The 23,288-nt window shown below is 44.7% G+C and overlaps 3 protein-coding genes across 3 annotated transcripts; 1 reads left to right on the top strand and 2 right to left on the bottom strand.

The window, feature by feature from the left end:
- Nucleotides 1–612: 612 nt before the first annotated feature.
- On the bottom strand, nucleotides 613–5,826 carry coil (coilin p80). Its single transcript, XM_041957534.1, has 7 exons — nucleotides 5,576–5,826; nucleotides 4,202–5,156; nucleotides 3,691–3,780; nucleotides 3,113–3,160; nucleotides 2,940–3,009; nucleotides 2,679–2,767; nucleotides 613–1,029 (listed from the first exon to the last, which is right to left on the bottom strand). The coding sequence occupies exons 1-7, from the start codon at nucleotides 5,824–5,826 to the stop codon at nucleotides 982–984; spliced, it is 1,551 nt and encodes a 516-aa protein (XP_041813468.1). The 3' UTR covers nucleotides 613–981.
- Nucleotides 5,827–7,091: 1,265 nt separating this feature from the next.
- Nucleotides 7,092–13,975, top strand: scpep1 (serine carboxypeptidase 1). Its single transcript, XM_041957117.1, has 13 exons — nucleotides 7,092–7,217; nucleotides 7,453–7,592; nucleotides 8,602–8,691; nucleotides 8,924–9,079; nucleotides 9,733–9,807; nucleotides 10,284–10,356; nucleotides 11,051–11,088; nucleotides 11,189–11,317; nucleotides 11,597–11,681; nucleotides 11,791–11,904; nucleotides 12,051–12,188; nucleotides 12,327–12,490; nucleotides 13,743–13,975. Exons 1-13 carry the CDS (start codon nucleotides 7,154–7,156, stop codon nucleotides 13,803–13,805), a joined length of 1,329 nt encoding a protein of 442 aa, XP_041813051.1. The 5' UTR covers nucleotides 7,092–7,153; the 3' UTR covers nucleotides 13,806–13,975.
- A 663-nt stretch (nucleotides 13,976–14,638) lies between these two features.
- engase (endo-beta-N-acetylglucosaminidase) lies at nucleotides 14,639–23,240 on the bottom strand. The gene is made up of 14 exons (XM_041957116.1): nucleotides 23,091–23,240; nucleotides 22,297–22,376; nucleotides 21,969–22,170; nucleotides 21,176–21,324; nucleotides 20,872–21,026; nucleotides 20,577–20,725; nucleotides 20,273–20,444; nucleotides 20,070–20,176; nucleotides 19,836–19,947; nucleotides 19,062–19,249; nucleotides 18,777–18,919; nucleotides 16,236–16,335; nucleotides 16,027–16,138; nucleotides 14,639–15,839 (listed from the first exon to the last, which is right to left on the bottom strand). The coding sequence occupies exons 1-14, from the start codon at nucleotides 23,195–23,197 to the stop codon at nucleotides 15,438–15,440; spliced, it is 2,178 nt and encodes a 725-aa protein (XP_041813050.1). The 5' UTR covers nucleotides 23,198–23,240; the 3' UTR covers nucleotides 14,639–15,437.
- Nucleotides 23,241–23,288: the final 48 nt, after the last annotated feature.

Below are 23,288 nucleotides of genomic sequence, written 5' to 3'. Positions count from 1 at the left end.
TCCAGGTGTGTTACCACCCGCCTCCTGCCACGGTAAAACAAATAGAGCTGCCGCCATGACCTGAAATGGCCTTTCAGTTCTCCTCTCCAGCTGCACTGAAGGCCATGCAGTGATAGAAACAGTGGGGAAGCCCATGGATGAAATGCAAGAGATGACAACAATAAAGATGTGTGAGGAAGTTATGAGATAGTGAATCAAAATTATGACTTAAGTCATAGTGGCTTAGGTAGCTTATGCTGGCATAGCTGAAATAGATATTTCTCTGTAGCTGACAGTCAGTTTGCAGACTATAAGAATCTATTTGGGCTGTTGCTTCACTACGTTAACATTATCCCAGTAAATCATTTAATGAAAGTCATAATATAATGAGTCTAAATTTTGAGTTCTGATCATTTTGACTATCTCAAACTTAGTGTCATCACTTCTCATAACTTTGACATAGGAATTCAAATACTTTTTCTTTAGGCATCTCATAATTTTGACCTACTGTCACTATTTTATATTTCCTGCATTCAACCACTTTTTCTTTTCCTGGCACACATAAAACAGAACATTTCCACACTGGAATAATACAGTCAGAGCAGGAGACACAGTTTTTATTAGAAAAAACAGTTTATACAAGACTGATATCCACAGTCACATCACTGTACAAAACATAAAACCATTTTGTTCCCATCCTGGAAACAATCACTAAAAACACCTACATATAAAAAAAGCATTTAATATCTAACTCCAATTTAAATGCAACAATTAAAACATTTTTCAGCACTGACACCTGTACTTTGTTATGCAGTAGCTGTGTGCAAAGTGATGACGAATCTAGAAGAACAGAGAACACTGTCAATCATAAACATACTCCTTAGCTGTCATATGAAACAGTTTAACCTTGGCACTGGACTACAAGTTGAAGGATCCTGAAACAGCGTTGGAGAAAAGGGAAATCTGTCTCGCCAAAGTAGGGGCTTGTTCAACTTCCTTGGCTTAAATGATGAGTCTTGGTTCTAGCAGGGAGTCCCAGCGCTCTGTCACCTGCGGGAGGGAAGCGAAGACGTTACCTAAACTGTGACTACGCCAGATTAAAACAAGATCAGTATGGATATAACAGGAAACAATACCACGAACAGCACTCAAACAACAACAACTGCTACTTTCTGCATACGCGATCATATTTGTCCCCCACTTTCTCCTGTTTGGATGAGTAACAGAAGAGAGGGTGGGTGATGAGCTCATGAATGTACATTGAGGGGGGGCTAAAACCTGGCACCTGCCACCTCACTAATGGTTAAAACTATAAACCCGCACAAACATGATAATTACCAACAGACCAGCATGTTCTGAACAGACACGTTCCCTCCGGTCAGCCAGGACAACACGAGGAGCTCGTACCTAAAAGAGGGGCTACGTCTGTGTCATGGTCGTAGGTTATGGAGGAAATGTCTGACACGGACAGAAAGACTCTTTGACCACCTATGCAAGAATCATGTCACAGTGCAGGGAGAGTCTGCGGATGAGAGCCACAGAAGTCCAGTCGAGAGCTCATAACAAAGCCCAGACTCAGACATAATTGAAAATTGTTTTCTTTTTACCTTTTTCTGTTTTATACATTCCTATTTTAGATTTTGTTATATAATTACCTGACTTTGCACAAAAGGTAAGTAAGCACCTCATATTTGTTGAGTATATAATTCAAAATGTAATAAGAAACAGGCCTTTTCATTTTCTATTCATTGAATTTACGGAAAGTGTGCTGTATTGTGAAATGTCACCTGGATATGAATGATCTACATACGTATATCAGCATATGACATTTTTGTCGTATCACACAGCACTATTACAATATCAGCATTTCAAATTAGACATTTAAAGAGTAACTAAAAAGCTACTCATCACAGTGGCACATCACCTTTAGGTGGAAGTAATCAGGAAAGTAGTTTAGTTACTTTTTAATGCTGTAACTAGTGACTGTAACTAATTACTATTTTCCACTAACTAGCACAAACCTGGTACTTATACATGATGACAATATTCAACCCCTCCTTATTTACTTGGTCTTGTACACCATTTTGGAAGAATAACTAATGAGGAGATCTGTATCAGTCACATGTGCAGTAAGAGCAGGACATGGTTAACCTAGCTTAGCATCAACACTAGAATTGAGGGGAAACAGCTAGTGTGGCATACTCAGGAGTTTAAAATTACACCTATCTCTTTTATTCAACCCACAACCAAACCAAATTTTAAAGGCTATAATTTATAGTTTTAGGCAGGAGTTAAGTTTTTCAACCATGTCTTGGCAAACAACACAACATGGCGCTTGTGCACAGCTTCTTGGAGTCTGGTCATTACAGTGAAGTTGCCAGGTTATCTTATTATGCCAGTGCGATACCAAAATCGGCCAAGCTGTGGCTCCAATACAGAACTTAAACTAGGAGGTGTGCTATTGAACTCTGGACAGAGCCAGGTTAGATGTTTTCCCCCTGCCTCCAGTCTTTGTGCTAAGCTAGGCTAACCATGTCCTGATTCCAGCTCTGTACTTAACACACACTACAGACTGATGTCGATCCTTTCATTTCCATCTTGGAAAGGAAGCAATTGAGCATATCTCCCACAAGTTTGAACTATTAATTTAAGAAGTATGTTTTATGAGATTCATCATTAAACAATAGACAAAGACCTACCCGAGAGCCTCTGGACACTGCATACTCCACTCTCTCCGAGCCATCTGGGTTCTGATAGACCAGGTCAAACTTGCCAGGCTCTACAGGAGCTGAGGGAGAGGCAGGGAGTTATGAGTAAGCACAAATGTGTGGAGCACGTTGGAAAATACTGTGTACTCTGCTTAAGTACATCACGATTTCTGCTCAGAAAGTGTCCACTTCCCTGGTTTCTGTGTGTGGAATTCCTCTAAAACTCCATGATTCTGTGGAAATTATCATTACCTTGTGAGACATGTTGTAGTTCCAGCTCAATCTGTTTGGTGGCGTGGTCAAAACTCACAATCCTCCCCTCCTGGAATGCACAGCGGCAGGGGTGATGAGCAGTGTGGTGACTGTATGAATGAACGGCTGTGGCTGATAGTTTAGACTGCTGCAGCACAAACGGTTTCTCTCACCTTATATTCGGATACCTCTGGTGTATAGCTCTCAGTCAGCTCCAGCAACTGTGAACACACACAAAAAAAGAGGCTCACAACAAGACACGAAGTTCAGTCAGCTTACTGCTGCTTTTCCTTTAACGGTGGCAGATCTGCTAATGGAATGACCTCAGATGTGAAAAGAACAATTCATCTTAAAACAGCATTAAAAGTTACTTGTAACAGAACAATAAGTGAAGAGTTTTTGACTGATTTTGCTGCAAATTGTCCAGTCTACTCATCTAAACTAAAGAAAAGCATAAAGTCACACTGGAAGAAGGACACAGGTAAATGTTTTTGTTTAAAAATAATTTAAACAAGCAAATTTGTTACTTATTGATTTTTGCTCAATTAATCAATATATAATTTAAGAACTAGTGGTATATGTTGTCATGCGGCTCGCAGGGAGGCTTTGTGGGAACCTGAGTTGTTTAATTTTGTTACAAACTAAACAGTGGAGCGATCAGGGCTTCAAAGCTACACATGTTAGCATGCAGGCATGCAGCATCGATAACAGAGCAGACTTCCTGCAGCTAATAAGTCTAGACAAGGCTTACCTTGAAGGCAATCTTCTGCCCCACCTGTGGAGGAGCAGCCAGCAGGGGCATGGAGCTGTAGTCCTGTTTGGGAGCGCTTTCTGCTCCGTTCTACATGCAGAGATGTGGACGAGAACACAAGGGATTATTAATGCCTCTTCATACGCAGTAATTCAGAACGGGCAGGTAATATTTAATACCATGTTCACATTTACAGAACAGATGGGAAAGTACTGCTAAATGAAGATAATGTGACTGAGGCAAGACATGTAAATGCCCTTTTCAGATTTCATGACTGCTTGCTAAACCCCTCCCCCAAACGGTGAATGTCCAATCATAGCTTAGCAATCGTGACTATGCATAGCGGACATTGAGCTTTGGCTGTCTGCAGAGGAGACATAGAGCACCTTGATCTCAAAGGGTCAGTTAGCATCAAAGAGAAAGATCAAATGTAACTTTAAACACTGAATCACCCTGCTGTAACTACACTCATTTGTAGTGATGACACACGTGCAGACACATGGGGACAGACCTGGAGGACGACTGACGTGTTGGTCAGTGAGTCAGTCTGGTAGGCCGGCTCCTTGGCTCCATTATAGCTGAGCTCAAAGCTGCCAGTGTGCCCTCTCATGCCCCCTCTACCTTCACCCCTTCCCCTCTCTCCAGGGCCACCGCGCCTGGGCCTTCCTCGGCCGCGGCCTCTCCAGGGCGACTGACCACCGACACCGCGGCCCGGCTGCTGCGCTGGCTGTCGGATAACCAGCTTGATCTCCTCTTCGCTGCTCGAGGTACACGGCTCTGCGACTTTGTCCTGAGGAGGCTTCGGGCTATCACTTATTATTGCTTTGGGGGTCGTGGATGTCACGGGTTTGTTTTTCGGCAGGGTTTTTACACTGGTGGCCTCATCTGAGGAGGAGTCACTTTCTGAAGAGGATGAAGAAGGAGGGTGTGGTTTTGCCTGGGTGGGTTTGGTGGCTGGGGGTGCTTTGGCAGCAGCAGGGGTGGAGGAGGGTGTATTTGGTGCAGGTTTTTGGGCAGCTGTTTTTTTGGGAGCTGCATCTTCCTCACTACTGCTGCTGCTGGAATCTGAAGAGGAGGCATCCTGCGCTCTTGCCTGTACCGCTGGGGGCTTCTTGTTGCTTTGACCTGGCTGGTCTGCCCTGGCTGGGGTTTTTTTGGTCGAGGCAGATGTTTTGGGGGTGACGGCAGGTCCGTTTCCCTCTGCCTTCTTTCGTTTCTTCTTCTCTTTGCGCTTCTTTTGGGACTTCTTACTCCTCTCATCACCTGAAGCCTGCTTGGCATCCCTCTCCAGGCTCTTCTCGCTCCCTTTTTTCCTCTTTTTTTTCACCCATTCCACATTCACTCCATTCTCTCCTGGCCCATTGTCCTCTGCAGGCCTCTGCCTCTTTCTGCACTTTCCACTTGCTGTAGGTCCGTCTGGATCGCTGCTGTTTGCATTCACCTGAGCCAAAAAGTCCACCTTCACCCTGGCAAATTCAAGAATGGAGATGAGCAACTTTGGAGCATTTGCAAACACATTTTTAAAGGAAGAGTCACAAATTTTGACAAAAACACTTTTCTTATCATCTTGCTCAAAGGCAACTTTAAGTCATTGACTAACTGAGATGAATACATTAGACTGAGACTGAGCAAACTCCATGTGCAGAGGAAGACCATCAAAAGCAACTGAAAGGCCTGGGAACGGGTGGTAGGTGGACCTTGAGTTAACCATTCTTTTGTCAAAATATCTGCAGGACAGAGAATCACAAAACTGCGTGTTTGTGTTTGAATGGGCCCCCTAAATCTACTTCTCCGCACAGACCCATGACCTCATCAAAGTGTGGCCAGAAAAGCTCGCGGGGTACATCACGACCGACACCACCACTCGGAATACCAGCACGCGCACCTGACGCTGTCGTTGTCGCGCACCACATAGATGCTCTCGGTGTGCGGCAGGTAGCAGTCCTCTACGAACAGGCTGAGGACGCTCCTGCGGCTGAATTCAAACTTCTCTCGGATGATACTCTCTAGATCCGCCACCACGCGGCACGTGTTCAGGTTCACGAGCAGCCAGCACATGCGGCAGTCAATGACGGCCGGCGGCGGGTAGTCAAAGTACAAGCGCACGCGGATAAAGTTGTTACTATGAGCAGCCATGACAGCTGCGCCAGAACACGCAGCTCGCGCTCCGCCGACAACACGAGCAGTATTTCCGATCGGAGTTTTCAAAATAAGAGTGTCAACATTCATCAGAGAGCTTCACAAACGCTCTGGAGGCTCTGAATTAAAAGGGCGTTATTAACATCTTATTGACACTACTGACACAACTCGATGGCTTATATGAAACTGAGAACATTACTAACATATTTCAACTTCATTTTTACAAATAGAGGGGATTAATATCACCCAAAGGAATTTTATTTATACCTACTTTTCGAAAATAATGTATCAACAATAGTAAAGCCATCAGTCACAACTTATGATAGTAAAGTTGTTTTTTTTATAAAGCCCATGGAATCCATCAGTGTTGGTCATTACGCTGTATTTAGAAAATGTTCATTTACTGTAATGCCCCAGATATAGAGTCCAGTTCTTGAAATCATGATAGGCTCTTAAAAATGCCATGTTGTAAAGTATGGCTGAAGGGTCCTTATAAATTACAAATAAATATTTTACTTTAACTTTTGTAACATAAACGTTGATGATAGAATACTTTATTAATTTGAAGTCGATGTTTCTGATAACTCAAAAAAATGTAAATCTACATTTTGTCCTTTTGGGCCATTATTTTGAAGGACCAATGTTTAACATGAAGCTTGAGGTCTGATTAGGGCCATCAGTTTCATAACACTGACCTCTGCTGGCGTGGAGGCGGTTATTACACGCTAATGCAGACGTGCGACGGAGCTAAGAGGAACACAACAACATGTTGAGTCTAATAACTACCTTTACTCGTTTAAATCTATTTTTTCGGTCGTTAACTTGAGGAGAAAATTCAGAGTGTCGGGTTTTTATAGATATAACGAAGCAGATTTTTCCCCGCTTTCCCTTGAAAAAATATATTGTTTCTGAAAACTTAAACCTCCAGAGGTCAAAGGGCATGTTGAATGTGTATGAAAACCTTGTCCTAAATTAATTGGACAAATTGGACACACAGTGACACCCCCCCCCCCCGGAATAGATACAAGGAGGATGATAACCAGAGCCCCCAAATCTGTTTTAAAACATTTGTCATTTCTTTAAATCCACTCTTTATTTATTATTTGTTTGAATTCATCTTTTACTTTATATACTTTGGCTAGATTTTTTTTAACTTTCATATCACATTGGGAGGTAAAATCTGAAACTAAACTAATGGAAAAAACAAAAAAACAAAAAACAAGACACGGGGCCGGTCAGCTGACCTGGGGGGGGGGGGTCATGTGACGTCTTGTGGCGTTAAAGCAGTGCGGAGCCCCTCCGTCCACGAACTCACGCCTCAACAATGGGCCGGGCAGCAGCAGCAGCCTGCGGTTTGTTCTTCATCCTCACCGTTATCGTGAATAAAGGTATGATTTCTGCTCTTGTTATTGTGCTTTTACCGTCGCTTAAATGTGATGTTTCAAGCCAGCTGCACTCAGACGTAAATCCTGGTTTCGTGTTGTCTCGGCTGGCTGCAAACGAAAGTAACGATGATTCGCTGCTCATTAGCTTCATGCGCCTGAAGTGCTTTTAATGTTTGATTTAGTTGAACTGGTCTGTGCGGATCGCAGTAACTGAACACCGGGTTATGATCCCGTGCAGGGCTCCCCAGTCCCCTGGCGGCTAAAGAAGCCTGGGGCTATGTGGACGTGAGAGACGGAGCCCACATGTTCTGGTGGCTGTACTATGCGGACAGCCAGTCTGCGGAGTACAAGGACCTGCCTCTCGTCATGTGGCTGCAGGTAGGACAGTTCCATTCATTTCTACTGACCACTCAAAGCTCCAAGGTCCACACCAGTGTTTCTGCATGGTGTAGTTTGCAGAGACTGACCCCTGTGACTTGCTGGAGGTAATTCTCAGCTGCATTGTTGTTGTGTGGTAACGCAGCTGTAGAAGGCACGCCACTGATTTTTACACATTAAGATCAGTTTATTAGTCATGGGGCCGTGGCACCCACTGAAAACAGTACAGTGTGCTCTGTGGCTCTGGGGAATAACCCTGGTGACATCATCAGGGTATCTCAGCTTGGGATTAGAGAGAACAAGTTTATAACAAAGCTTGCGTTACAGATCGCGCACATTGAGCTTAACGGTGTAACACAAGATGCTTTTAAGCTGCGTTCTGGAGAACAGACTGTTTTTCGGTGCCTGGTGAAAGATCTCTCATATCTCATGTTCTGCTGTCTGGATTTTTTTTTTAGTTCCTCTTTTTATTTGTCACAAGATCCCCAAACTACTAAAACACTAACTGAAGCAGGTTTTCAGTCTCTGCAACATGATTTTCATACTGAAGAAGTATGCAAATCAATGTCTGCCGCAAAAGGTTGGAGAAGAGAGAGACGCTGGCATGCCTCCAGTAATGGCTGGCAGTCACACAGTGGTTGCAGTGAACTGAAGCTAAGACACTCCAAAACCTTGACACGGTCTGCTTAAACCAGCTGGGCCACAGTTGGAAGGTGGCTGGTTCAAAACCCCCAGATGACTAAAGAAAAGCCTTTGGTGGTGTGACTGCATTAGTAACAGAGGTGTTGCTTCTATTTTCAGCTGCAGAGGAGGAACTGCACTTTTTTTTTACTGAGGGAACCAGCCCTGCAAGAGTTTAAAATAACCCCGCCACCTCAGGAAAAGATTAGCTCTAATATGGCTTTGTGTAATATTGCATTGCAGATGCGTAATAGCTCATTAAATACATAAATGGCTTTCTGCTCTTAACGGTGGAGCACGGTGAGGATGTTTGTCCTTGTGTCTTCAGGGGGGACCAGGAGGATCAGGAAGTGGCTTTGGAAACTTTGAGGAGATTGGACCTTTGAAAACAGACCTACAACCCAGAAAGACGAGCTGGGTAAGAGGCTGCATTCAGAGTTTTACGGCGATTGACCTGTTGTTCAACAACCTGGTTAGTGATCAGAAAAAGACTCTGATTCACTGTGGTTGAGTAATTTCCTGCATTGATTCTTGAAATCTGCGCACTGTTTGTGTTGTAACTGGAGGATGGCGTTGTATTGAAACAGTGCTGGGGTCTGTTGAAATAAGGGAACACAGGTTAACGTGTGCGTGTGTGTCGGCTCTTTCAGGTCCAGGCAGCCAGCGTGCTGTTTGTCGACAACCCCGTGGGCACCGGCTTCAGCTACACTGACAGGCCGGACGCCTTTGCCACTGATGTGGCCACGGTGGCCTCAGACATGCTGGTGCTGCTCCAGCACTTCTTCACAGAGAAGGCTGAGTTCCAGGTATGACAGCTGGATGCTCACCGCGGTCCGGTTCACATCACTGAAGCATGATATTATCCTACTCTACAAACAAACAGGAGTCCAAAAGATTGGCTGTGGTTGAGGCCGGATTCATTTAATTATTCCCTGGTGTAACACACCTAAGGTGCTCAATCTTGAAAGTGTACTCAAGAGATTGAATAGTCCTAACATGCTCAGTATTCTCAGTATTACTCCTGGTGTGATGGCTGGAAAAAGTACAAATTATGTTCAAGAAAATGTAGGAAAGCAGTTTATTGTGCAATTGTTAGCAAATGTAGGCCAACCACCAACAGCCTGGCTCGGCTGCCAGACGGTTGCTAACTACATTACATTTTTTTTATTTGATTTGATTGTTATTTGAAGCAGCAAACACCAGAGCAGTGGAAAGCATTACGAGCTGTATGTTTGACTCATTTAAAAATGATTTTGCAGCAGGTGTCCTGCCATCAGTATAAACGGAGGACAAACTGAGAACAATACAAGTAGCTATAGTTGGACAAATGTGTTCCCTTATATATGAGGATGAAAAACTAACGTATTTTTAAAATGTGAATTCTTAATTGAAATGCTGGGTGCAAAAAGTCTGCATGCCAGTGATCTGTATGAGCTGATGGTGACGTTACTCTCTGCAGAGCATCCCCTTCTACATCTTCTCTGAGTCGTATGGAGGGAAGATGGCAGCTGCCATCTCTCTGGAACTCACCAAGGTGAGCAGAATGTTTCATCTCCTTCAGGTCCATTTGAGCTCACTGATACAAGAAAGCCCCCGTGCCAAGGAACTGTCACATGATGGATGAGTAGGCAAAGATACGTGACAGTTTAATGGGCTGCTCGCAAGTCAGCAAGTTTTTCTCGAGAAGCAGGAGTAATAAAGTTTTGTTGTGGGTTATAGAGATAATCATTTTAGTTGTGTGGGATTTATTTACTTACAGTCAGCAGAGGCTGATCTAAGATTGAGACAGTGTACATGTACGGTAAAGCTGCAGAAACCAGCCATTCATTCACAGTAACTGTACTGAGGGCTCTGGTGTACTTTGGAATGGATGTTCATGGTTCCTACTGAAAAATGTAAAAAGAAATTGGAGAATATATATATATATATATATATATAATGCTAGAATAATGCTGTCTTTTATTATTTTAATAACCTTTTTTTTGTGATTTGTGTCTCTTGTCCGTCCAGGCCATAGCACAAGGGACAGTGAAATGCAACTTTGCTGGTGTGGCACTTGGGGACTCCTGGATTTCCCCGCTGGGTCAGTATCAGTCAGTCTTTACATCTATAACACAACCTTTGTGCAAGTTTGTGCTGCACATTTACATGTTGGAACTCCAAAACTCCACTCACAGCATGATGCACGATGGCTAAGCCTTCAAACAGGGATTTTTAGCGATTAAATATGTCTGCAAAGCATCAGCACAAGTTAAATTTACTGTAGCTCTCCGCCTTCTAAACCAGTTACTTCGATTTATTCAGTGGATTTGTTCATCTAGGAAAACACTTCTCATTAAACGAGTATATCGGCTGTTGGAATGGGTGACACATTCACCACAGATTTGTCTGACAGTAAGCCTCAGGTAGCTACATAACACAACAGCTCAAACATGAGGAATTGCATTTTGAGGCTGGGTGTTCTCTGAAATGTTGTGAGCTTGATTTGTTATATTAATGCCGAATTTTCTTGGGAAATTCTAACAATGATGAATATGTTATCGACCAAGCTGAATAAGGTGTGTGATACCTGCTCCCAGCAAAAGAAAATTAAAACGGCACATTTTTGAAGGGAGTTATGTGACTTTCTCAACAGGAGTTCATTTAGGTTAGTACTTCTAACAGCCAATCACAGATCAACAGGAAGACAGTTGCATACATCGATCAGAGCCTCTTTTAGAGACGCAGCTCTTTGGAGAAATCAGCTTCTCACTGTGAGACTTCTGCTTCGTCCACAGACTCTGTCATGACGTGGGGACCGTACCTCTACACCACAGTGAGTAACAAGCAACGAGCACGTGTCCAGTGAAAGTCAGACTCTGTTGTCCGGCCGCTCTGTTGAATTTCCACCTGACCGCGGCTCCTCTGCTGTGCAGTCGCTGCTGGATGACTACGGCCTGGCGGACGTCAGCAGTGCGGCGGAGGCGGTGAAGAAGGCTGTGGAGCAGCAGCAGTTCACGAAAGCCACGGAGCTGTGGTCCGTGACTGAGACCGTGGTGGAGCAGGTCGGTGCGACACAGGAGGATCCACACTTCACTGTTTGAGGCTGTCAGGTCCACTTTTTACATACAGGGTGTATCAGGAAATAGATGGCTCCAGCTTCATATTTACAGCCATGGCATGGTATCTTCTCTTCTAATACTTGGCAAAAAAGAGGGCGTTTCCCAAAATGTTGATGTATCCCTTTTGTAATTTTTAAAATTTGTTTTTATTCCCATCATTACAACCTCGTTTGCACGCAGGGATCATGTGGTTTGATGTAGTCGCGTTTTTTTTCATGTCAGAACACCAATGGAGTCAACTTCTACAACATCCTCACCCAGGACAACGAGGAGAAGCTCACCGCGTCAGCAGGAGAGGACTTCATCTGTAAGACGCTGAGCCAAGTGGTCGCATGCACTCGCATTTGAAAAACAGCTCGAATCGTTTTAAGAGGTTTTCTCTCGTTTTTTTTTTTTTTTTTTTTTTTTCCCACCAGCTCTGCAGACACGCCGCCACATTCGTCCCCTCCACAGCCAATCGCTGAGCCAGCTGATGAATGGACCAATCAGGAAGAAACTGGGCATCATCCCTCAGAATGTCACCTGGGGAGGTACTGCACCTCGACAGTGGACTTTGTGTCCCTTCATTTTGACTTACTTTCTTGAAACAATATTTCCTACCGTTGTACACATGGTTCCATTGTTTTCTCCTCCTCTTTCATGTCTGTTTGTCGCTCCTGTCTGTCTGTGTGTCCAGGCCAGGCAGAGGAAGTGTTCAGCTACATGGCGGGAGACTTTATGAGACCGGTGGTGGATATAGTCGACCAGCTGCTGACCGCTGGAGTCAATGTCACGGTGTACAATGGCCAGCTGGATCTCATAGTGGACACCATGGGTAACCTGCTCAGTGCATTACTGTCTGTTCAGCTGCAGCAGCAGTGGAGTCTGGCCCAGGAACTGGTGCATATGTGGTCACATATTGAATCCTGATGGAAAAGAGCTGTGCCACACTGATTTCTACTTCCTGTCTCAGGTCAGGAGCTGTGGGTGAAGCGGCTGAAGTGGGAGGGACTGTCTGGATTCAACAAGATGAGGTGGACCGCCCTGGATGACCCCACCTCCCCGGGCATTACTGGCGCTTTCTACAAGACTTATAAGAACTTTGCCTTCTATTGGATCCTCAAAGCCGGTCACATGGTAAGACGTTGGCTGATGTAGCTTGTAAAAATGCCACGATCTAGAATCACAAACCCCTTTAAGACTTGAATACAAGCCTGCCGACACCCACTAACATCTGGCTTTTGCCTTCGTTGGAAAAAGGGAGAGTCAGCAGTCCTTGACTCTGCAGTAGTCAGGGGTGTCAATTGACTCCAGGTCCATCCGGCTGTGATGGAAACATACTCAGATGGACACGCTCATTTTGCATTCATGAAATCGAACATGGCACAACAGGAAAAAAAAAAGACAAACCAGTCCACTGACAGCGGTAGAAAAAAACCTGAATATACACTTTTATCGTAGAGGAATGTTCCTCCTATTACTCACTTCACAATGAGTCACTTTGGTGTGTTTTTAAAGGTCCAGTGTGTAGGATTCTGGGGGATCTGTTGGCAGAAGCGGAATAAAATACCTATGAGTATGTTCTCATCAGTGTACAATCACCTGAAAATTAGAATCGTTGTGTGTGTTACCTTAGAATGAGCTCTTTATATGTACGGAGGGAGCAGCTCCTCTCCCACAGAATCTGCCATGCTGCAAGGCCACGTCACGCCACGCCGTTTTATGCAAGTTTCAAGGCTGCTGTTGGCTCTCTTGCACACTTGGAAAGGGAGGGTGAGGGGGGTGTTCAGCTGGTTGCAGTCTGCAACCCCACCACTAGATGCCACTAAATCCCACACACTGGCCCTTTTTTAAAGGTTAATTTCACACTGATGATTTGGGGAAAAATATTGTTTTCTCCTAATGCTAATTGGCCACCACTGTCCAAGAATAAGACAATTATGGCTAACAAGCACGATTTAAAATAAGAAGAAAAAAATCTTTTGGGAGGTGTTGCATCACCACTTATAGATAGGTTTACATTGAGTTTGGCTGGGTAGAATGACTTAAAGGCTTGATGATAGAGGGGGTGTTAGCACTCTTTGCCAGGGCAAATCCAAAGTAAAAGTAAAATTACTTAGTAGGCTTTGTTGGCCCACCAAAAGCAGCTCGTCTTAAAGCAAAGTTTGCCCCTAGTTATTCTCTATGGGACACAAGCTGTTCGCTTCTCAAGACATTGCAGCCAACAGCTCATCTAGCACAGGCTACCTCTCCAGAAAAGCAGCAGTATCACAGCCCGACTGTGAGGATAGCTGGCAGTGAGTAGCTGGCACTCCACTGAAAGCATGAAATGAAGTTAGAAAAACAGTTACAGAATGAAAAAGTTGAATTTCTTTTTGTCTGTCGTCAGATTCCCTCAGACCAGGGACCTATGGCCCTGCAGATGCTGAAGATGATCACCCAGCAGGACTGACACGCCCCCTCTCTGATAGCAGCTGAATGGCACTGACAATCATAGCAATCGCATGACTTTTTATATTCCTGCTAAACCAAATCAAGAATCTTGGCTCTCTTCTAACACAGCAATGACTTGACTAAATTTCAGCCAGAACAACAATAAAGACATTTTTCTTTTTTTGTAAATGCTGTCCTGGCTTCTTCTCTGGTACAGTCTCAAACAGTTCACAGATGCTTCTTCTTGTTCTCACTCCATAATGTTTTTCTATCAGTCTAGAATGTTTAGTGCCGTGCTTGGATGAATGTTGGATTTATGACGTGGTACAAAGGTAACCAATCTGATGACTTGTTGTGTCACGAAATGAACTGCCTTTATGGCACGGTAGAGTTGAGCCAGACACGTGATTAGTCTACAGCCACACTAGCAACTCTGCGTCTGTGGCATTGTGAGCTCTGCAGGGCTGCTGGCATGGCAGTGGACTTGTGATGAAGTTGAGTGTGTGTAGCAAATGTTGTGCCAGGTCATTTGGTAGATATCAGGACATCCTACTGGATTTGTGATGCTAGATGAAGTCCACAGGATTCATCCTCAGGGGACTTTGAATACCAGTACAATGAAACTTAACATGCCAACCTCATGGTGGGACTAGAAGTCATCTTTGGCAGACAGTCCACTGGTTGTGGTGGTGGTCCAACTGGGCAACCGACATCCCAAGTGTAGCTCCAATCACTGTGTGTATAACGAGCACTGACCCGTCTAAAGAAGTCATCCAGAACAGCTCTCTACAGCCGACATGGTCTGACAGACTTATTGTCTTATTGCATTCACGATTGCACCTTTTTGGTTGATTGACCAACACACATTTTAATATAAACGGTTAAACAAATGTAGACAAATTGATCAAAATACAAATAAAGACATGCAACAAGTGTTCAGTCCATCTACCATGGTGCACCTGCTTTGTCCTTGTTAAGCTGAAGTGTGTGAACTGGATGTGGACTGGGGGAATACTGTGAGTATGGGCTGACTCATCAGAAATGAACTCCCGATGATCACATGTTGCAGTTTATTGTATAATGATGATGTGGCAGGTTAGCTGGGGTCATCATATTTCAATTTCAAAAACACTTTGAGAAGAATTATCCTTCAGTTGCAGCTGTTTTCTTGCTGAACTTAAATCAACAAAGACCAAAATGTACTCTGGTAATAAACATGAACATTGTGGACAATGTGACTTAGTGCAATGTTGTCTGACGTCATCTAATATGTTTTGTGTTGAATACATATTTAACATACAGGTTACAAAGCATATTTGTGGTTCATAAAGATTAATACCACATGAGAGATAAACCAAATCCACATACGCTGATTTGAATGAGAAAAAGGAAACAGGTATATTTGTACTTCATACATTAGTGCTTGCTAAATCAATATAAATCTGCTTACACAGATGATCAGCCATCAGGACTGTCTTCCTCTGACTCCTGATACATTACTCATATTTCAGCCTCTCTCAAGCACTAATGAACCATGCATAAACATAAGCAAATAGAATGTTACATGTTACATTCCCTAACATGAAGACTTCATTGCAGCACCATTTATTAAAAAGTCAAGTAGAAGCAGTTTGATGACACTTGTGTGAGGTCATCGTTTAAAGTCCTTTGTGTAGCTGAGGCTTCTTCTTCCCCAGTGGCTCTCTGGGACAGGGAAGCCCTTCCTGATCACTGGCTCCACCACCAGCTCCATCAGGCCGGGCGGCTCCGCCACTCTCAGCTCCGTCACTCTAAAAAGATTAGAATACGCCCGGCCCACAACAACCAGCTGACCTGGCGGGATGCGGGGATCAGGTCCTCTCAGCCGGCGCCAGTACACCCTGAAGTGGCGGACGAGCTCGGTCGGGTAGTCCCAGCGCAGAGTGGCGTTGAGGTGCAGGCAGGGGGAGGTGGACTCTGGCGAGGTACCGGCACCATGCAGCCACACCACGTCATAAATGCACAAGCCCTGAACCTTCGCAGGGGGGACCTGCAGACTGGCTACATCCAGGAGCTTTAAGGAGGGAGAGCGGGGGAAAAGGGAGGAATTCTCATTACTTGTGTTTAACTTGTGTTATATTTATAAACAGTAAACAATAAAGTATACCAATGAAATGTACCAATATACTAAAATATATAAGTGTGTGTGTACTTAACTGCACAGACAACACACTGAACACAACTGGCACCCACGCTCTCACCATGATTTCTCCCACCCTGCAGCTGAAAGGTGTGTCCTGAGGCTCCCCATCCCGCCGGATGCTGAGACAAACTTCTCTGAGGGCACAGCCGTGAAGCTCCAACTGCGAACATCTGCACACAGTGACATGAAGGGTGCAGAAGGAGAGAGAGCAGGGATTTAGACTGCTTCATACTGGTGTCCCATAACGTGGCTGTGAGAGTGCCTTACCTGACAATCCAACCATCTGGATTCATGTCGCCACACAGCTGAGAGAACTGGCTCACAAGCTGGTGGCCCTCATCCAGTATGACAGGAGACACACTGGTAACTGCGGAAACACCCAGGAATGAGTTAACATCGAACCCTGGACGTCAACATAAAAATCTACAACCGATCAGCACTGGGGTCCTACTGAGTATCAACCAATCCTGAAAGCTAATATCCCTGAGTGAGACACACCTGAGGCTCAAAAGAGGTTGGATATTCCAAAAATACATTAGACTTCATGCAAGAGCATTATCATAAACCTCTCTGACTGATGTCTGTGAGGTTTGCTTGCACACATGTTCAAAGTTGAATTTGGCAAAACTACATAAACTCAGTGTAAATCACTCATTTCAGTCTGCTCACGAGTATGCGCATGTTCATGAGATGTGATCATTAGCATAAACAACTCCCTTTATAAAGCTACCCTGTTCCCCTCAATTCCCCTCAAGCAGACATGAACATAACACATTTTCAGTGTCCCCGTTTGTGTTAGGATCCCTGAAAGTGAGAAAATATTCACACAGCCGTCAAAGCAGCATCGCTGCAGACCTGTACTGTGACGGAAAGAGGGGATGGTTTTTACGTGAAGTTAGATGCCAGAAAGTGTTCTGACAAAGCAACGTGGTACATGACTTAGATCAGGGGTCGGCAACCAGCTCTTTCATCCCTCTGATGCGGCTCTTTAAAATAATTAATGAGCATTTAATTAAAATGTATTTTATTTTAGTTCGTTCGTTTTTAAACAAATCGTGCACGCCTCACAGATGACAGTTTACGATCCTGTATAAAGATGAAGGTGCACAGCGCTGATGTGCAGACGCTCTGCGCTGAGGTTCAGGAGCAGAAATCACATTAACCACGTTTGATTAATATTTTAATTGCCTATTATTTAGCATATATTCATATTTTTCATTGTTCAGTGAAATAGTCCTTTTATTATTCAGGTTGAAAGCGTTTTCTCTGCAGTCGTTCAGTGATTTCATTAACGCAGCACATTATCGTTTGTTTGTACATAGTGTAAAGGCAAAAAAGCCTTATATATAAGGGATAATGCCCGACGAGGTGTCCATTATCAGAAATGAATGGACGACGCGGAGGCATCGTCCATTCAGGTTGCTTCGGCGAAGTAATAAGAAGAACTTTTTAACGGACACCCTGCAGCCAATCAGAATCGAGTATTCACCCAGACCATGGTATAAGCAGCGTTATTTTATTTGACATGTCAAAGGGGTTTTGTGGCTCCCAGTGTTTTCTTTACTGTGGGAAACGTGTCCAAATGGCTCTTTGAGTGGTAAAGGTTGCCGACCCCTGACTTAGATGATGACCATTCTAGGTCATTTTACTGTTTCAGGTGTAGTAATGGAGGATGTTGCACTGGACAGCGAGCTGCAGTGAGACCCCGAGGCTGCTGCTGGAGTAGTGAATTGTCACAGGCCAATAATTAATTTAGATACAGCCTACATGCTATTATTATTATTATTATGGAACCTGCAGGTTTACATTAGTTAACAGTTTCCGTTCAGTTTTAAATCTTTACTCTCATCATTGCCACTGATGCTTGTTCAATAACATTTGATGTAAAATGAGCGGAATGAGATTTACAGTTGATGGTGTATTTTCACGAAACTTGATGTCAGCTTAAGTTCAGTAAATGTCTGACTCACGCAGCAGCTAAAGGGCCAAAGTCTACTCTCTCACACTGACTCACCTGCCTTCACGTCTGACGGTCACATAAATTATAAAAGGCAACAAGCTGAGAGCTGAAGAGTGTTTACTGCACATTAAGTTTTGATCGATCGCAAATATAACATGCTTCTATTATGTCGTTTACAAGACTTGCGCTTTGGGATTTATGCATTTTTAATGTGCAGCACAACTAACAGGCTGCCGAGTGACTTTAAAGTGTGTTCAGCACACTCTTCAGCACCACAGAGAGCACATGTTAAGAAGCTCTGAGCACTGCGGGTGTGCACTGACCCGTAAGTGCCGCTTTAGGAAATGTGTGTTAAAAATAAAAGAGCGTTCGTAGGAGCACTCATAGAAAACCTGGACTCGGTGGAAAACTGGGCCCCAGACCACTAATTCAAACGACGGGAAATAAATTGTGAATGTGACAAGTTCTTTTAAATCACCTGTTCGTTGCACAACAATTCTGTTCCTATGGCTGTTTCTTGTAAAAACAACCCGCAATCACTCATGAACGGCTTATAAAAACAGGGAGAGGCAGTCCGTGAGGAGAGAGCACGTAACCACGGCTTGATCTCATCTACAATTTGTGCTTCACAGTTTCAAGGATGATGGTAGCAAGTTCACTTTTAATTTATATCATCTACAATTTGTGTCTTTTCATACATTAATTACTGTTCTTAGATTGAATGTAAAACACTTTGAAACTTGACTTACATAAAATAATCATTATAAAATTGTTGCAGCTGGGAGAGGCTCCAGTCCTCTGGCAAAGGATAGCGGGTATGAATAATGGATGGATTGAGAGAAACTCACGTGTGACGTCCTGGACGTTCATGTGTGTGCAAAGACTGGCGTCTGCAGTCTTCAGATCCAGGGACACTGAGATCCCAGAACATGGCTTGTAGATGAGGGTCACCAGAGTCTTGGATGCCAGGGGTACATTGAGGGAGAAGATCCTGAGAGATAAGAACATGAAGAAACAACAGGCACACTGTGCATGAGCTGTGGGACTTGTGTGATTGGGAAGGTAGTGGTGGCAAAGATGCTTTTAGTCTCCCGCTTGAAAATAAAGTGAGGCTGAACAGCAAACACACACACTTGGCACAAACGGGAGACGTGTGCGTGGCGGGGATCAGTCCATCCAGCAGCAGAGAGGAGCCTCCATTCCAGGCGTCCTCCGGGCAGCCGCGGCTCCTCAGCCAGCCCTGGCCCTCCAGCGCCACACGGTAGTACAAAGGCTGGATCTCCTGGGCGGTCAGGTTGAACCAGCCCCTGCTCGTCTCACGCTGCACACACACACACAAGACAAGACTGCAGCCATAAAAAAGCCATTAAAATCGCACACTGTATACAGACCTTAAGTTCATGGCTGGCACAAAGCTGAAAAATCTGCTGTGTGCTGACTGTCTTATGTAGCACTAATCTACAGTGTATTCTGGGTAAATTAGGACCTCCCTGGTGCTATTTTCGCTGCAGTGCTACAACCGGCACAGTTTGACAGCTTGGTATTTTCCTGACCTTGAATTTCTCGTTGGTATTTTTGGTGCTTGGAGCACACGGTGCACAGGTGGAAGCACAGGAACAAACAGGTTTGGATGCTTTTCTCAAATTGTTGGTGCTGAGAATAGATGTCTCATAACCGCGTCTGTTTCTGGTGTGACGTCAATCTGCCACAAACCTGATGATTTTATCAACAGGAAGAAGTGCGCTGCAATAGCGGAACAATGCTCAAAATACAAATAATCAAGCGCTCCTCTCCCCGTAGAAGAATTTAAATTGAAATATAAAAAGAAATCAGCCTGCACTGATCTATGATGATGATGTGATTATTCAAGTATGTGGTGTCCGCGGGTGCATAGATGACTTCAGTACCTGTCCTCTGGAGTAGAAAGCCTTCCCAAAGCCCTGGCAGAAGGAGGAGATGAAGGGGAGGGGTGAGGCTGTCCGATGGACGTAAAGGTAGTCTGACAGAAGAGCCCAGAACCTGCAGACAGGACAGAGCGATGTTTAAAAACATCTCTAACATGCACTGGTGTCTTCTTCTGCTCTCTGAGTTAATGGTTAACATGTGTTTTCACGTTGGTGTTAACACTGCGTTGATCTCACCTGTCCTGATTCTTGCGGAACTCGGCCTTATCGCCGTGGGCCTCGTACACCCAGCCCGGAGCAAAGATGGCGGTGGAGAAGTTGTGCCTCCGGATGATTTCCAGCGCCTGTAGACAAGCAAAACAAGAAGGTGTTTACTGTCAGCGACCCGATGATGAATAACACTGGCTCATGAGCAGACACGCACGCTCCACGGTGTGTACCTTATTTGTTTCGAACATTCCTCCCACCACCTTGCCGCGGGCGAACACGTCCACCCCGATGTAGATGTCAGCCTGGCGGCCTTGCGCTCCGCTGTAGTCGTTCATCCACTCCAGGCTCTGCTCGGTCCAGTTGTAGTTGGTGAATAAACCATCGCAAGCGTCAAAAAACATCCTGTTATGGAGAGTCGGAGATTAAGTGTCGGACGGGTAAGTTGTTAGTGAACTGACAAATTGCTCGAATCGTCTTGGTCGTCTAAATGGACACATTCTGTGTTACTAATTTTGGAGTTTTTCGACCATAAACCTGTTGGACTGGTTGAGCTCATTTTGCCACTGCAGCTGTCCGCTCTCGATCACGCTGTCGTACCACAGCACCAGGCTGCCGGACACTCGCTCGTGCATCTGGTCCGTCAGGTAGCGCAGGAACAAAGGTGTGTTCTTCACCGCAACCTCCTGCAAGCAGAGGACCACACAGGACGCTACACACTACTGTCAGCATCGCAAAGGTCAAGATGTTAAAGAGAGGGCCACTACAAAACTGCTAACATGCTGTAAGCACTGAGTGTCGTGGTGAGGGCCAGCATAAAGCTGCTACTCACACTGAGGACATTCTCGATGTTAATGAGCCAGCCATCGAAGCCGTAACAGTGGCTGATCTGGACGAGTTTATCAGCCACCGCCCGGTACGACTCCTCATCTTTCAGGAAGGCCTCGCACACGGCGGCCCCGTCGGTCCACTCCGTGATGAAAGTCCCTGGAAAGCAGGACAAACACAGCTGGAGATTTTATACTTGAGGGCAGACGTGAAGGCAGGAAGTCTGAGTCTGTGCTGTGCCATCTCAAATCAAATACTCAATGTCTGCAGTGGTTTTAGTTACCTTATATCCAGCCTTTTTTACTCACCAAGAACGATGACTCCATGTTTATGTGCAGCATTGGTCCACACGGCAGGAGGAATAGTCACCAGCTTGTGTGTGAAGTAGTTAAAAATGTCAATGTACTGCCAGTGGTAGAAGGCATATGGAGCCTCTGCGTTTGTCCCCTGGACGAACCTTGTCATAAAAAGAAAGCAGGACATGGCAGGTACAAGGTAACCGCAATGACAAGAAAACAGTAACCTCCATGAGAAATGAATGACAATTATGGACCCAAACTAGAGAAATCTTGAAGCAAGATCCGGAAAAAAACAGCTTACAACCCAAACTGTAGTATTTGCAGTTTGCACTGCTGGTTGTATTTTGCCTTGTGGTGGTAATTTATTTTGTTCCTTCATGTTAATCCAAATTCAAAGGTGGTCCGGACCTATGATGAGTCATGTGCAGGTAGTCTGGCCTCCTGCCACTGGCTGCACATTGACAACGCCTCTGTGCACAAGGCCATAAAGAGCCATAAACAAATGGATTTCCCAGTCTGGTGTGGGAGCACTTGGCTGGCCTGCACAGACCTCTGACCTCAACCCCACCCAGCACCATCAGGATGAGCTGGAACACTGAGCGTGAGTCAGACCTTATGACTTGATCAGTGAGCTATCTGATGCTCTTGTGTCTAAATAGGAAAGAATCCCTGCAGCCGACATGTGGTGGACTGGCTGCCATTTCAAGGTCAGGGAGTGTAACAGTGGAGAGAAGAGGCAGCCATCCTTTGTTCCATCAATAGACCAGAACTCACACATAGAGCTCTTAACATGCATCCATACCTGTCATCCAGGTAGCCGCCCATCATGTCATGAGACACCAAGGTCCGACGTAAACAGTTGGCCAGAGGAGGCTCTCGAGGTGCCAGAGGGACCGCCGCCACATTAAAGGGGTTTGCCTCGCTTCGTTTCCACGACAACAGCTCCTCCAAAGTTTGGAGGCCACAGCTGATTGGCTCGGTGGTGTCTGCATCGTAATGGCTGGCTGAGAGGCAGAGCACATGAAACATCACTTTTAAAGGAGCATGAGGGTTAGGGTGAGAAGGTTCTGGTGCTGCGGTTCCCAGACATTAACCGCAGCTCAGGTTGAACTGCTGTGAAAAAAAGCTACCTGGTAGCGGTGAGGGCGCGTACTTGATGACTTCATGGACACTGCCTGAATCCATTGGCTGATCCAAACAAGACTCGAGCCTGGCGAAAGTTCAAGGTGGCGAGGTGAGACTCATGCATTCGGTTGAGCATCGATTTGTATACAAGTTCAGTTTCTGTGAGTACTAATCAGTCAGTATATTGTCTGAGGTTTGTAAAGTCTGAGAACATGACCTTGATGATGTCATTATGACGTCATCAGGGTTATCTCAGTTTAGGCTCGGACAGTCAAATGTATAGCAGAAGGCTTGTGGTATAGCCTGTGTTAAATGGAAGTGTGAAGTTTTAAAAAGATGTGGGTACTTATCAGGCAGATACTACCAAGATGCTTTATGGGAAATGTAGTATGGCAGTATGATAATCTGCCATAAATTCCCCAGCTACACATACATTTCATTCACACAGGAATTCTGCCACCAATATATTAATAAAATAATATGATATGTAAAATATGACTAAACAAATCATTAAATAATGCTTTATAGATGACTAATTACCATCTCTCGGGTCCCTTCAGCTTACCTTGGAGAGGAACCATTAAGGGTTAATGCAGCTAGTGACCTATTCTTTTTGAAACTTAAACCAGTCGCAGTTAACAGTAAGTTAATTCAATAAGTAGCTACCCCTTGCAAAGACTTAGACTAGGTCAACATTTCAAATTTTTATATAAGTTGGCACCTGGTGCTACTGTAAACTGGAGTTCAAGCTACTACTGACATGTGAGATAGTGGCTGTAAGTGAGAGGCAGCACAGTACCGACTGGCTTCAGGTTTGTCCCTCTTCACGCCGACATCATCACTGTCCTCTCCGTCCTCTCGTTTCCTTCGCAGGGGAGGTTTGTTTCCATCCACAGTCAATGACATTTCACTGAATTTAACAGAGACACCACTGAGGAAACAAGCTGTGAAGAACGAGGAAACAGAAAGGTTTGCGCTACCAGCAACGGCAGCCAAA

This window comes from Chelmon rostratus, chromosome 17 (genome assembly GCF_017976325.1).
Source record: "Chelmon rostratus isolate fCheRos1 chromosome 17, fCheRos1.pri, whole genome shotgun sequence".
In the NCBI taxonomy this organism is placed as follows: domain Eukaryota; kingdom Metazoa; phylum Chordata; class Actinopteri; order Chaetodontiformes; family Chaetodontidae; genus Chelmon; species Chelmon rostratus.
This window is presented reverse-complemented; position numbering and strand designations above follow the sequence as displayed.